At 41.2% G+C, this 14,043-nt stretch overlaps 1 protein-coding gene across 6 annotated transcripts in view; it reads left to right on the top strand.

The window, feature by feature from the left end:
* The window catches only part of LOC139264555 (contactin-associated protein-like 2), a 2,534,539-nt gene that overhangs the window by 1,334,653 nt on the left and 1,185,843 nt on the right, over window positions 1-14,043 (top strand). For all 6 annotated transcript variants that reach the window (XM_070881196.1, XM_070881199.1, XM_070881197.1 and 3 more), the window contains one exon: window positions 5,352-5,552. In XM_070881196.1, coding sequence (XP_070737297.1) covers window positions 5,352-5,552 — 201 coding nt within the window. The remainder of the gene's footprint in view (window positions 1-5,351; window positions 5,553-14,043) is intronic.

Genomic DNA, 14,043 nt, shown 5'->3' with positions numbered 1-14,043 from the left:
AACCTCTTGAAGTCTTTTTGTTGGTTGGCAGGAACATCCACCATCAAAAATTTCAGCTAGGGAATCCAGATATCCTATCCTCATCACCAATGTGATATTTTCTGGTAAACTGGTATGATTCCAGAAGAAAATTAATCTATCTGTATTTAAAGTATATCCTGGTACAGGTTGTGGAATCTTACATAATAGCAATGATCACAGTTTTAATGTAGTGTATTCTATCCTGAGTAGATTGTTCGATTACATAGAATTATGTAGAATAAACAGTGCTGAAACAGACCATTCAGCCCAACTAGTCTGTTCTGGTGTTTATTTTAATATATTCTTACAACATCACTAACAAACATACTCTACAAGGTGGCTCTAATACAGAAAACTGCCATCATGTGCCGTTGCCACATGATCCTTTATTATTTACATCAATAGTTGCATTACCACAGTCGTCAACTAGCTGAAGCAGTAGTCCATTAGGGGGAGCTCTTTTACAGCTGCTTTTCGTAATTTGTGTATTTGTACTCCCAGATCCCTTTGCTCCTCTACCCCATTTAGATTCTTATTTTCCAAATAATATGTAACCTCCTTATTTTTATTACCAAACTTATCTGTGTGAATATGTTTGCTAATTATATGTTCATTCTGCAAATTTATTAATGTCTTCTTGTAATTTGTTACAATTCTCCTCAGTATTGAGTATCGCTGCCCACCCCCCACCCCTCAATTTGGTGTTATCTGCAAATTTAGAAATTATACTTTTGATTCCAAAATCTAAATCGTTAATATAAATTGTGAACAACTTTAGATTCTGCGCTGATCTTTGTGGGGCTCCACTTTCCACCACCTTCTACCCTGAATAGCTATCCCTTTCCCTTACATTCGGCATTCTGTCTTGCAGCCAGTTAGCTATCCATTCTGCTAATTGTCCCTTGACACTGCATGATCTGATCTTATTCATTAGTCTATTATGTAGAACCTTATCAAAGATCTTTTAAAAATCTAGATGAATTACACCTTCTGCATTCTTCTCTCTATTATCTCATCAAAAAAATAGTGGTGTGTTTATAAAATGTTTTCCTCATGTACACTATTTTTGAAAACATATTTTCTAGAAACTTTAGCCCATAATTACATATTCTTGTGTAGAAAATTTGTGTGCACATTTGGAAGTGGCTTAGTGAGTTGCAGTGAATGGTGAGACATAACAATATCTCCCCCCCATCTGCCACCTCCCCCACCCCTGCAGTGGTGATGAGTGTGAAAGGAATGGCCTGGATGCTTTATGGTGTTGGTGTGGGATGGTGCCAATCTGGTGCATCGTGTGGCAGCCAGTGTGTTCAGTGTCAAGTGAAGTAACTGTGGCCATGGTGAGGCCATCACTGGCCTTCCAGGCAGCAGTGTGGTCAGGTGTTGATGTCTTGTGTCTTGTGCAGCATCAGTTGATTGCAGAGAAGGTTGGTGTTGGTGCTGCTGGTGTGCCTGGTTATGCTGATGTGCCTGGTGATGCTAATGTTGGGGTTGATCGTGGTGGGATTCTGAGAACCAAGGTTAGAGAGTTTCAAGGGCACCAATGCTGATGAAATAGATTGCATGTGAAGTAAAGATGACAGAAGCAATCTGTCAATGGTGGGAAAGGTTATGAGATCAGACTGGATGGAGACTTGTGTAATGACTTGCAATATTCTGGATCTGTAGTGCAAATGCGGTTTAGAGTCGCTAATGGTTAAGGGAACATTTCTCAATCAGCTGGGAGCTTTGACTTGACATTTGAAGCTGTCAACTCAACAGCTGATTCAATGGCCACTGACCTCCTGACTCGGCTTCACAGATGAGGTCCAGGCATTGCGGGAAACCGGTTGGCAACCTGTCAAATCCAAAAATCTGGGATATAAACAGTTGATAAGTGGCTGTAAACAAACCACTCATGATTTTAATTCCCTACCCCACCGCTGTATGTCGGGTGTGCTCAGCGCTGACAAACCCGACATTTGGTAAAGACGCCTGGTGGTGGGTTCACAGCAGGATCCTGACCCACTGGGGAAAAAAAACACTTTCCAAGATGACCCACTACCAATCGTGCCCGCTGATGCCCCCTCCACACCACCCCCCCACTGCGCAAAATCCAGCCCAATCTTTTACCCTCGATCAACAGTCCCTTCACCTGAAGCATTATACCTTTTTTTTAAAACAAAAGTTGAGTCCTTTATTTACTCATACTTACTTCAGCACATTTATGCACAGTGCAGGTGTATAATACATAAGAGAACCTCACACAATACCACATGGACCTGACAGTCTGGCTTAACCATTGCGCTATTAGTTGTAGCAAGCCTCTTTAGAGGAGTAAGTGGAGAAACTTTTAATATTTCATGTTCTGGGTGAACAAAACCGTATTAAAATTGGGACGAATGATGGATCTACCCTGACTAATATGTCAACATTGAGCCACTTGAAAGTAGAAACCATTGATGAATGAAAGCAAAAGCTTAAGAAACATTTTAGTTATTTGTTCATCTTAAACAGTGGTGTAGAAAGCAGACTGCACAGTTTTAGATTTAATATGGTGCACTTCTTCTGAGAAATGAAATGTGGTGTTACAATTGTGGATCAACATTTGTCACAACAGTGATTAGTTGTATCCTGGTTGCGTGTTCTTGGCTTGCTGAAAGAAAATAAAGTCACAGACAGTCCACCCTGCATCTTAATTCCTTGAAAAGAAAAGAGGATTTATCCATTTCTTTCCTTATTTTTGGACTGTCTACTGCAAATTAATTTCTGACTACTGAATTTGACAGTTATGGTGAGAAACTGGGTTGAAAGTAATCATAAAATGATGGGCTTGCTGAACCTAATGACTTTTTTCGTTGCTAAAACTTTTGATGAGCTTATGAATCTTTGCTCCACCACTTACTGTACTGTGTGAAACTTCCCACTAGACAAGGAGCTGTCTAACTGGCATGTATTGATTGAGTTATCTCTTGCCTTGCATTAAATAACCAATGGACTGGAATTTATCTGTCTTTCACACAGTGTGCTCATGGTTCACTCTTCAGAACGGACATCTAATTTAGATCCATGGGATGAGTCTAGGACTGCACTGTATAAATGCTTCTGACGATGTTGGCCATGATTGCACCGTCCCTTACAGCAAAATTAATGTACACTGACATATTACAGAGCTCTTTATATATCACTGGGAATTCCCATATTCTGTGCGAACCCTGATGAGTTTCCTGAACATGTCTGTTTACAGGCATTTTGTAGCGATCAGGCTTCAAAATTAGTCACTAAGGTTTTCGCTGATATCTTCGATCAAAAATTTGATCAGTTAGCTTTGATCACTCAAATAATTTTTATTCTACTTTGCTTTGTTGAAATATAAATGAAGTTACAGAAATTCACCATATTAAAAAAAATGTTTGGGGTATTCTAGCTGTGAAAAGATGTATGACAGAGGTTCTTATTGTTCTGAGTTTGGAGAAGAACTAAAAGAGCTGGGTGTCACTTACCTCACAATAACACCATTTAATTATGTGCTTGCAAATAATGCAAAATAACATTGTCTTTCAAATGATGGGGTGAATAACAACAACAACAACACCTTGTATTTATATCGCGCCTTTAACATAGTGAAACCTCCCAAGGCACTTCACAGGAGTATTATGCAATAAATATTTGACACCGAGCCACATAAGTAGAAATTAGTGCAGGTGAGCAAACGCTTCATCAGCGAGGTATGTTTTAAGGAGCGTCTTGGAGGAAGGTAGAGAGGCGGACAGCTTTAGGCAGGGAGTTCCAGAGCTTGGGGCCGAGGCAACAGAAGGCATGGCCACCAATGGTTGAGCGATTACAATCAGGGATGTTCAGGAGGGCAGAATTAGAGGACATCTTGGGGGGGTTGTGGGGCTGAAGGAGATTACAGAGATAGGGAGGGGCAAGGCCATGGAGGGATTTGAAAATAAGCATGAGAATTTTGAAATCGTGGCATTGCTTAACCGGAAGCCAATGTAGGTTAATGAGCACACAGGGGTGATGGGTGAGTGGGACGTGGTGCAAGTTAGGACATGAACAGCCGTGTTTTGGATCATCCCTAGTTTACGTAGGATAGAATGTGAGAGGCCAGCCAGGAGTGCGTTGGAATAATCAAGTCTAGAGGTAACAAAGGCATGGGTGAGGGCTTCAGCAGCAGATGAGCTGAGGCAAGGGCGGAGACTGGCGTTGTTATAGAGGTGGAAATAGGTGGTCTTAGTTATGCTGAGGATATGTGGTCAAAAGCTCATTTCGGGGTCAAATATGACACCAAAGTTGCGAACAGTTTGGTTCAGAATCATGGGTCTTCTCCTTGCTAGTCAGCCGTAACTTTATACCGATTTTTCAGTGTTTCCACGTGTCATCCACCGAAGTTACGCCTGACAAATGGGAGAAGCCTCCATCAATATTCACCCTCATTATTCCTTTACACTTAATTGCAGACTCTGCTGCTTTGTAGTAAAGCTATTGGCCCGGATTTTGTGGTCAGTGGCAAGAACCGTCACTTTGCCACTGACCTCAAAGAAAGCTGCCCACAAAGATCTAGCGATCTCTATGGCATGGATTTCATATTTCCCAACATTACTTTCATTCTGGCATCACCCATAGATATCTCCAGCATCCAGCAATAGTGATGTCATTAAGCAGGCTAAGCAGCCTATCACATTGAAGAATTCTCACAGACGGCAAACCAAGAAGAGAAAGCACTGATTTGCCATCACTTTTAAATCATGTCACAGTGAGCAAAATAAAGATTGGGACATACACATGGGATTAAAGTGGAAGCTGGAATATCATAAACAAACTCTACATCTTTTTTATTATTTTAAAAATCTAAGAATTTTTAAAATCATAATGGATACATTTGACATTCCAAAAGTATAAATTAGTTTTTCAGGGCCAGGGAGGTTGTTCAGTTGTAATTATGACTTAATACTCTGTTAAAAATCAGTTACATTTCATTCAACAAAGCTTAACTTTATAAAGGGTTTTTACAGCGAGGCTTAACATTTTAAAGTGTTTTTACAGCAAGAATAGTGCATAGAAAAGCTGAAGTTCATGTCAATTCAAGTGATTTCTAAGTTTTCGATCTGTGAGTACTGCAACAGTGCACCCTGTGGAGGAGCACGGACTCACCGACAGCAACTTCAGGATTTTCGCAATTAACTGCGTACGTGCAGACACCAGAAGATGCTGTCAGTTTTACACAGTAATGACAGCGAACGCTGACAGTTTCGCTGTCATTTCAATCACAAATTCCGGTCCAATATTCTTGGATCTTGGAGGGAGCAAACAGTTAACGATTATGATTCTCTTGTTTCTTACAGAGGATAAGGTCTGGACGACATTATACCATGACATGCCACAGCAAAGAACAATTTCTGGATCTACTGCAGCAAAATCTGTTGTTGTGAAACTGAATTATAGCACCTCACTGAACCAGATCTCCACAATTACGAGAAGTGCTGAGTATTGTGAACAATACGTGTCGTACTCCTGCAGGATGTCGCGACTGTTGAACACTCCAGGTAGGTCCATTTTGTTTGCTTAGGTGCAGTTCTGAACATGTAATAAATTGTAAAAAGGAAGCTGGGTGATTTCTTTTGGTACCATTGATCTGTTGGCACTATATAGTTGCATTTTTGAAGCCACAAGGCATGGTTTGGTGACACAAAATGTGTGTGGTTTGATAACGTTAGTAACTTTTATGTTAGAACTTGCAAAGATCTGGTTGGAGAGGAGTGAGTGTGAACTTGTATACCACGCCACTGAGATTATAGGCAAGCAGAAATGACTACTTAACCTCATGCCATTTAAGCTGGATAGTTTCCTGAATCTACAACTCCAATTTAGAATCGAAAACAAAACTGTGTGAAGGCTTCACATTTAGTGGAGTTGGTGTAAGTAATTGTCTGCTGTTCCCCACATCGTCATTGAGAATAATAATTTAAATTGAATCAGACGGAGCTTCTCTTAATGGTTTTTGCCCATTACTTTCCTGTTATGTGAGCACAGACTGTTGCATGTTACTTATTGTGAATTCAATGTATAAATCAAGTGTGATAAACTGATGTCTCATATAATGCAATGTTTTACAAATGCTTTTCATAGCTCAAAACTGGCATACATGATTTTTGTTACAAAAACTGTATAGATATTACAATGATGCATAAAGAATCTATGCACTGGAGTACAAAGTGGCAAAAGAAACAGCAAATTATGTGGTCATCGAAGTACCATTTACTTAGTTACAGTAACTATCTTATTTGGCATTAGGATAGTGTTCTTGAAGCACATTTTGACAGCAATGCTCAGAAAGAATGTTGTATTTTTAATAAGTGCTGGACATAGCTAAAACACACACAACATATGATGGCTCTTGTACCATGAACCTTGGAAATAATATATTGGGCAGTGTGATATGTTGAGTACATGTGTTGGGCCTTAGAGAGAGGGTGCACATGGGGAAACACATTTTGGAGCCCTGAATTGGAATAATGGTGCAATGGAATAGTGTACTGTAAATATTTAGCATTATCCAGTTGCACAAAAATAAATCATGCCATTCAATCGTGTTCATGTGGCAGCAGCCTTGCCCAAATGGCAGGACTGCATCAGAGGGCTGCATGTTATTTGTTAGTTTTTTTTACACAGAGGACCGTTTAGTTTTCCTCACATCCACCATTGGTTGTGAATAGTAGATTCTGATGACCATACAGTTTAGCTTAAAACAGCCATTTGCACGATTTCCACAAGATTTTAATGAAGCTGTGCTAGGAAATCGGGAGTAGACCACAGAAATTGTCGCCTTTAACTCTCAACTTTAATTTTCAACTTTGCTGTTGTTACTGTAGTTTAGTATCATTTACATAAGCTCTTAAACATGTTTGTGCATCAAGTATTTTATAGATTCTTTCCTAAAATTTTAACTTTTCCAGTTGCATTCAGTAATTCTTTGAACTGAAAGATTTTGTGCTTAGTTCTGTCCGACCAAGATTTGAATAATATCTCAATTTAATTGATGAAGTCCTGAAACCATCTCAGATATCATTGATGCAATTGAACTGGGAGCGCGAATAGGGTGGGTGGGAGGGGGTGTTGAGGAAGTTGCACATCCACACCCCCATTATTCCCGGCCCCCACCTGACCTCTGCATCATGAGGCCCAGGCGATTTTAACTTCCGGGCCACACCTGCATACCGCCAGAGTGGAATTTCAGGTCGCAGAAGGCTGTCGGCCGGCACCAAAGGGACATTCGCGCCACAAGTTAAGTCGGGGGGAAGGGAATTGGGGAAAGTCTTGCATTCCTGCTCCTCCTGGCTTCGTAAGAAAAGTAAATAAAAGTTAAAAAACGTACCTGTTTGGTCCTATTCTAACCCTCCTCTTTCCACTATCATCACCTGGCAGGAATGCCACACTGTCTTCTCTGTTTAGGAAACCAATTAAAATTGCAGTTGGGGGCTGATGGTATCATCGGATCCCAATCTGCATTCTTAACGTATTCTGGCTGCTCAGAAAAGCGGATTAAACTTCAAGACAGTGGTATTAGTGTAGGATTTTGGCAGGCAAGTCTTCCAGTCAATTTTAACTACCCACCCATTTTCCACCAGGCAGGTAAGGTTAAAATTGCTGTGTAGAATTCTTCAATTAAAACACTGTGGGCTTGGTGAGCCCTGAAGTGTCAAGTGTAACTGTTCCTTCAATCCACTGTGTAGAAAAACACCTGCCCTCCACCCTTCCCCATGCCTTTAGTACTTCCCATGGTAATGTGGCTGATAGTGAGAATCATGTCCTTTGGAAACAGGTGGTTAAATCATAAAGCACATTTTTGAATAATAATTGTTCTTCTCGGTTGTTCTAAAGTATTGAGTGAGTTCCACAATTATTTCCAAAACAAATCCGAAACATTTTGGTCCCAAAAGATTTTCAATGTTTTTTAAATAATTTTACCAACGACATGCAAATCAACTGAATTTCATCAGTCTTTTTATGTTTAGATGAAAGTATGATATGCATTTCTAACAATTTCTCATTGCTGATTGATTCCCTTTCAGTTAGCAGTTCTTGAGCTTCTGGAGAACTATATAAGTTGTGTATAACTGCGAAATACTGCATATGCTGGAAATCTGAAATAAAAACAGAAAATGCTGGAAATACTCAGCAGGTTAGGCAGCATCTATGGAGAGAAAAACAGAGTTAACGTTTCAGGTTGATGACCTTGCGTCAGAACTGTTAAAGTTTGAGAGAATACCTGCTGGGTATTTCCAGCATTTTCTGTTTTTATTGTATAAAATGTGTCACTGACAGGAAAAAGTGCACGAATGTGTCAGTACAAATTAAGACAGGACATGTACAAAGGTGACTCCAAGATGGACGCCTGCAGTGAAGTGACCTCTACTGGCCCAGGCCCCAGGCTTTGAGCAGATGTTTCCAATTTTCACTCTTTTATGATGGCAAGATATATTTTATCCAATTTATAATTTGCTTGGAGCACTTACATTTTAGATGTAGTAGGAATAACTTGGAGACTACAGATCAGATGATTAGAAATTCTGAGTATCAAGCCAATTATATATTTTGCAGATTAGGGTTACCAGGGTATATTTTAAGAAGCCAGAAAAAGTAGAATTTCTTAGTAATTGATTGAACATACATATCAAAGGGTCAATTGATAGTTAAACAGCAGTTAAAAAGGGTAGGACATTTTTCTCATTATTTTCCAAGTTATTTAATAATCGTTTGCCAACATCAGTGCTATGTGTTTGAAAAAATCTGCACATTTTCCATAAAAATCCTGAAGTTGGGAACTTATTAATGGCTTGAAAATACTCTTTAAAATAGAACATAAATTGGAACATAGGAAACTTTAAAATAAAGCTGTTTATTTAGATACCAAGATCCACAGCCAAGGGCCATAATGCAGTCACCACTAAGTTGAACAATGCAAAAGAGAATACAAGGTGAATCAGGAAGTAGTGATTGGATTTTAAAAGCCTGAAGTGGTAGGCAGAAGGAATGACTTAGGGAAATAAGGAAATCTATAGTTTTGAGGTCCTGGGAAAGAATGAATTAGAGTAGCTTTCCAAACACTCTTCGTTTCAACACAATGTAGGTGTAGGGTTGAGGAAAATCATGTGCAGTGGTATATTTGGAGCTTGAGTGACACACCTTGAGAAGTTTTTCTACATTTTATTCATTGAAGATGCTATAAGAAATGCAAGTTGTTATTCAAGAACAAGCAAGGAAAGTTAACGACGCTGATCATAGTAGAATCATAAAATAGATGGATGCAATCAAGGTGGAAATTGAGAGAAAGAGATTAAAGCTGTGGTTTCTGGGACCAAGCATAGGTCCTCTTCTAGCATCTGGATAGATTGTGCTTATCTTTGACCTTGTCACCAAACCAAATACATCACTAGCTATGGAATCCAGAAATTCCATTCTGTTTACTTTCATTTAACCTACAGACTATAATTTAACAATTCTGGTGTGAAATAGTTATTATTTAGATTTTAACCCCTCTAATTAGAACATCTTGCTATTCCACAGAATATTTTTTCTTATGCAAACTTGGACATTGTTTATAAAACTTTTCTCAAGGTCGTCAATAAATCTCTCGATTGATCTTGGTGGGACTCTGCTCCTTGTGGATGCCAAGTTAAAACTATTGTAATTAATAATTATCCTCTGTTTCTTGTAACCAAGTAACAATCCACTTTACATCAGCATCTTGTTTCCCATGAGCTTTCACTTTATCCATCAGTTTCCTGAAAGGGGTCTTATTCAATTCTTTTTGAAAACCCAAGATTTTGAATTTTATGAACAAATAAAGATGGTGTAAGTGTTTTATAGAAAAGGATTTTAATGATCCTAAATGAATGTGAATGAGGGATGGGATCATCCACAAAATGGAGTTCAATTCATAATGCCAGACTTCTTGGAAGCTGCTGTTCCAATTTAGTATTTTGCAGTTAGTCTGTGGTAGAAAATGACAATACAGGAAAACACTTGCGAACTATGGGTCAAAATAATGTTAGATTTCATTTTCATAGAATCTTAACAATTTACAGCATGGAAGGAGGCCATTTCGGCCCATCGTGTCCGCGGTGGCCGACCAAGAGCTATTCAGCCTAATCCCACTTTCCAGCTCTTGGTCTGAAGTCCTGTAGGTTACAGCACTTCAAGTGCACATCCAAGTACTTTTTAAAAGTGGTGAGAGTTTCTGCCTCTATGACCCTTTCAAGCAGTGAGTATCAGACCCCCACCACTCTCTGGGTGAAGATATTTCCCCTCAAATCCCCTCTAAACCGCCTACCAATTACTTTAAATCTATGCCCCCTGGTTGTTGGCTTCCCTGCTCAGGGAAATAGATCCTCCTTATCCAATCTAGACCTCTCATAATTTTATACACCACAATAAGGTCTTGTCTCAGCCTCATCTGTTCCAAAGAAAACAAACCCAGCCTATTTAATCTTTTCTCATAGCTAAAATTCTCCAGTCTAGCCAACATCCTTGTAAATCTCCTCTGTATCCTCTAGTGCAATCATATCGTTCCTGTAATGTGGTGACCAGAACTGCACGCAGTACACTCATCATCATAGGCAGTCCCTCAGAGTTGAGGAAGACTTGCTTCCACTCTAAATGTGAGTTCTCAGGTGACTGAAGAGTCCACTACAGTCTCTGTCACAGGTGGGGCAGACAGTGATTGAAGGAAAGGGTGGGTGGGGAGCCTGGGTTGATGCACGCTCCTTCTGCTGTCTACACTTGGTTTCTGCTTGTTCTCGGTGATGAGACGCGAGGTGCTCAGCCCCCTCCCGGATGCTCTTCCTCCACTTTGGGTGGTCGTGGGCCAGCGATTCCCAGGTTCGTGGGGATGTTACACTTTATCAAGGAGGCTTTGAAGGTGTTCTTGAAGTGTTTCCTCTGCCCACCTGGGGAACGCTTGACGTGTCGAAGCTCCCAATAGAGCACTTGCTTTTGGAGTCTCGTGTCGGGTATGCAGATGATGTGGCCCACCCAACAGAACTGATCGAGCGAGGTTAATGCTTCGATGCTGGGGATCTTAGCCTGAGCGAGAACACTAACGTTGGTGCATCTATCCTGCCAATGGATTTGCAGGATCTTTTGGAGACATTGTTGGTGGTACTGCTCCAGCATTTTGAGGTGTCTGCTGTATATAGTCCAAGTCTCTGAGCCATATAGGAGGGCAGGTATCACTACTGCCCTGTATACCATAAGCTTGGTGCCGGATTTGAAGTCCCGGTCTCCAAACACTCTCTTTCTCAGGCAACTGAAGGCTACGCTGGCACACTGGACCTTTTTGTCAATGTCTGCTCTTGCTGACAGTAGGCTCCCGAGGTATGGAAAATGGTCCACATTGTCCAAGGCCTCGTCGTGGATTTTGATAATCGGGGGGCAGTGTTGTGTGGCGGGGTCAGGTTGGTAGAGGACCTTTGTCTTACGGATGTTTAGCGTAAGGCCCATGCTCTCGTACACCTCGGTGAAAGTGTTGACGATGGCTTGGAGTTTGGCATTCGAGTGTGCGCAGACGCAAGCATTTCTGCATACTGTAGTTCAATGACAGGGGATGGGACGACCTTGGATCTGGCCTGGAGGCGGCGGAGGTTGAATAGATTCTCATTTTTTCTATAATTTAGCTCCACTCCAGCGAGGAGCTTGCTAAGGGTGAGATGAAGCATTGCAGCAAGGAATATCGAAAAGATAATTGGTGCGATGACGCAGTCTTGCTTGACCCCGGTCCGAACGTAGTTTGGGTCTGAGGTGGATCCATTTGTCAGGATCACTGCTTGCATGTCATCATGGAGCAGGTGGAGGATGGTGACAAACTTTTGAGGGCAGCCAAAATGGAGGAGGATGCTCCATAATACCTTACGTTTGACAGCGTCAAAAGCCTTTGTGAGGTCAAAGAAGGCCATGTACAAGGGTTGGTGCTGTTCCCTGCATTTCTCTTGTAGTTGCCACGTAGTGAAGATCATGTCCGTTCTACCCCTCAGTGGACAGAATCTGCATTGCGCATGTGGGAAGAGCTCTTCAGCCGCAGGGAGAAGATGATTGAGGAGGATTCTTGCGATGACTTTCCCTGTGGCCGACAACAGGGAGAGTCCTCTGTAGTTACAGCAGTCGGACTTGTCCCTTTTTTTGAAAATGGTCATGATTACGGCATCCCTGAGATCTCCTGGCATGCTCTCCTCCTTCAGGTAAGAGAAATTAGGTCATGTATTCATGCCAATAGTGCTTCTCCGCCATGCTTTAGTGCTTCAGCGGGAATTCCATCTGCTCCTGTTGCTTTGTTATTCTTCAGCTGACAGATGGTCTTTTCTATCTCCTGCCGGGCTGGGGTTGTGCTGAGATGGTGGTGGGTAGCATGCTGAGGGATGGGGTCGAGGACACTCGCGTCGAAGACTAGCTGTGGTGTAACTAGTATTTTATACAGTTCAAGCATAACCTCCCTGCCCTTGTATTCTATGCCTTGGCTAATAAAGATAAGTATTCCATCTGCCTTCTTAATCACCATATCTACCTGGCCTGCTACCTTCAAGAGTCTGTTTTCATGTATTCCGAGGTCCTTTTGTTCCTCTACACTTCTCAGTGTCCTACCATTTAATGTGTATTCCCTTTCCTTGTTAGCCCTCCCCAAATGTATTACCTCACACTTATCCAAATTGAATTCCATTTGCCACTGTTCTGCTCATTTGACCAGTTCATTGATATCTTCCTGCAGTCTCCAGCTTTCTTCTTCATTATCAACCAATAATTTTTGTAACAACGGCAAACTTCTTAATCATACCTCTATATTCAAGTCTAAATCATTGATGTATACCACAAAAGCAGGATAGTGGTCTGGCACCAAGAAGGGGTGCCAGGCTGCTGCCGTGCCCGGGGGCACAATAGCCTGGCTGACACGGAATCCGACCGACAAAAAAAAATTATATGGCGGCTGCGGTATTCAGCCCTCCCCTTTAATGTCTGCCACAACGCCAGGACCGAGAGAGAGGAGGCAAGGTGCACTGACAGAAAAAACTGTCAGGGGCACCGTTCATCGGCTCATGGATTTTTTTAGCCGGTTGGAATAAAATATAAATGAGGGATAGCAGTGGTGTGTGCTTATATGACGTGCTTGCGGCGGTCAGCAGCAGCGGGGCGGAAGTGGGGACAGGCCGAAAAATCCCTGACTTGAATTTGGGTCGGGATGGCCAGTTAACTGCAAAGCGGCGGCCACAGGACTCCGCCCCATGGCCGTCGCAAACTGGCGGTAATGTGTCTTACCGAAACCCATTATGTTATGTCCAGTTGTGCATACAAAAATATATAAGACTAGAAATTGCTGTTGCTGAAAATAGCAGATGAGTGGTTATCACCTTTGTATAATATTTCTCTGTCCTCTATTTGATCTGAAGCATTGACGCATTTATTTCAAACAAAAACAGAAAAGGCTGGAACACTCGGCAGGTCAGACAGCATCTGTTGAGAGAGCACAAGTTTCTCAATGTTTTGAGTATAGAATCCCTCCTCAGAACCATTTATTTAAAAAGGGTTAGTGCCTCCATTAGAACAGCAGACAAGGGAATGCCCTATGAACAAAGATGAAAAATTGTCAGATCAAGTATTGAATCATGACTTGTATGGCACCACAAGATGTATAGGCCAAATGGTATTTTTTTTCATTCCTACATTCTTCGCTGGAAATTTCTTTGGGGCTTCTGTCACCATAAATTTGGCAGAAAGTTCGAAGATATTCCTGGTGTTTATGTTCTCTTGTTGTAAAGTTAAAAAAAAACAATCTTCTACATTAATTTTATCACCTCTTGCACCAGCCTGAGCCAAAAGACTGAACCTAATGATGTGATAATCAGTGCGACTCGAGTGTGTGTCAAGCACATGTTTACCAATAAACATCATTATACTCTTTTTCCTTTTACCCTTTTAACGTGGTAGGTTAGAAATTACTGTTGGTGATATTGTTTGAATGCTTAATGCATTCATATCAAATTCTTCTCA

This window comes from Pristiophorus japonicus, chromosome 5 (genome assembly GCF_044704955.1).
Source record: "Pristiophorus japonicus isolate sPriJap1 chromosome 5, sPriJap1.hap1, whole genome shotgun sequence".
Taxonomy (NCBI): domain Eukaryota; kingdom Metazoa; phylum Chordata; class Chondrichthyes; family Pristiophoridae; genus Pristiophorus; species Pristiophorus japonicus.
The sequence above is the reverse complement of the archived record's forward strand: the minus strand, read 5'-3'. Positions and strand labels throughout refer to the sequence as shown.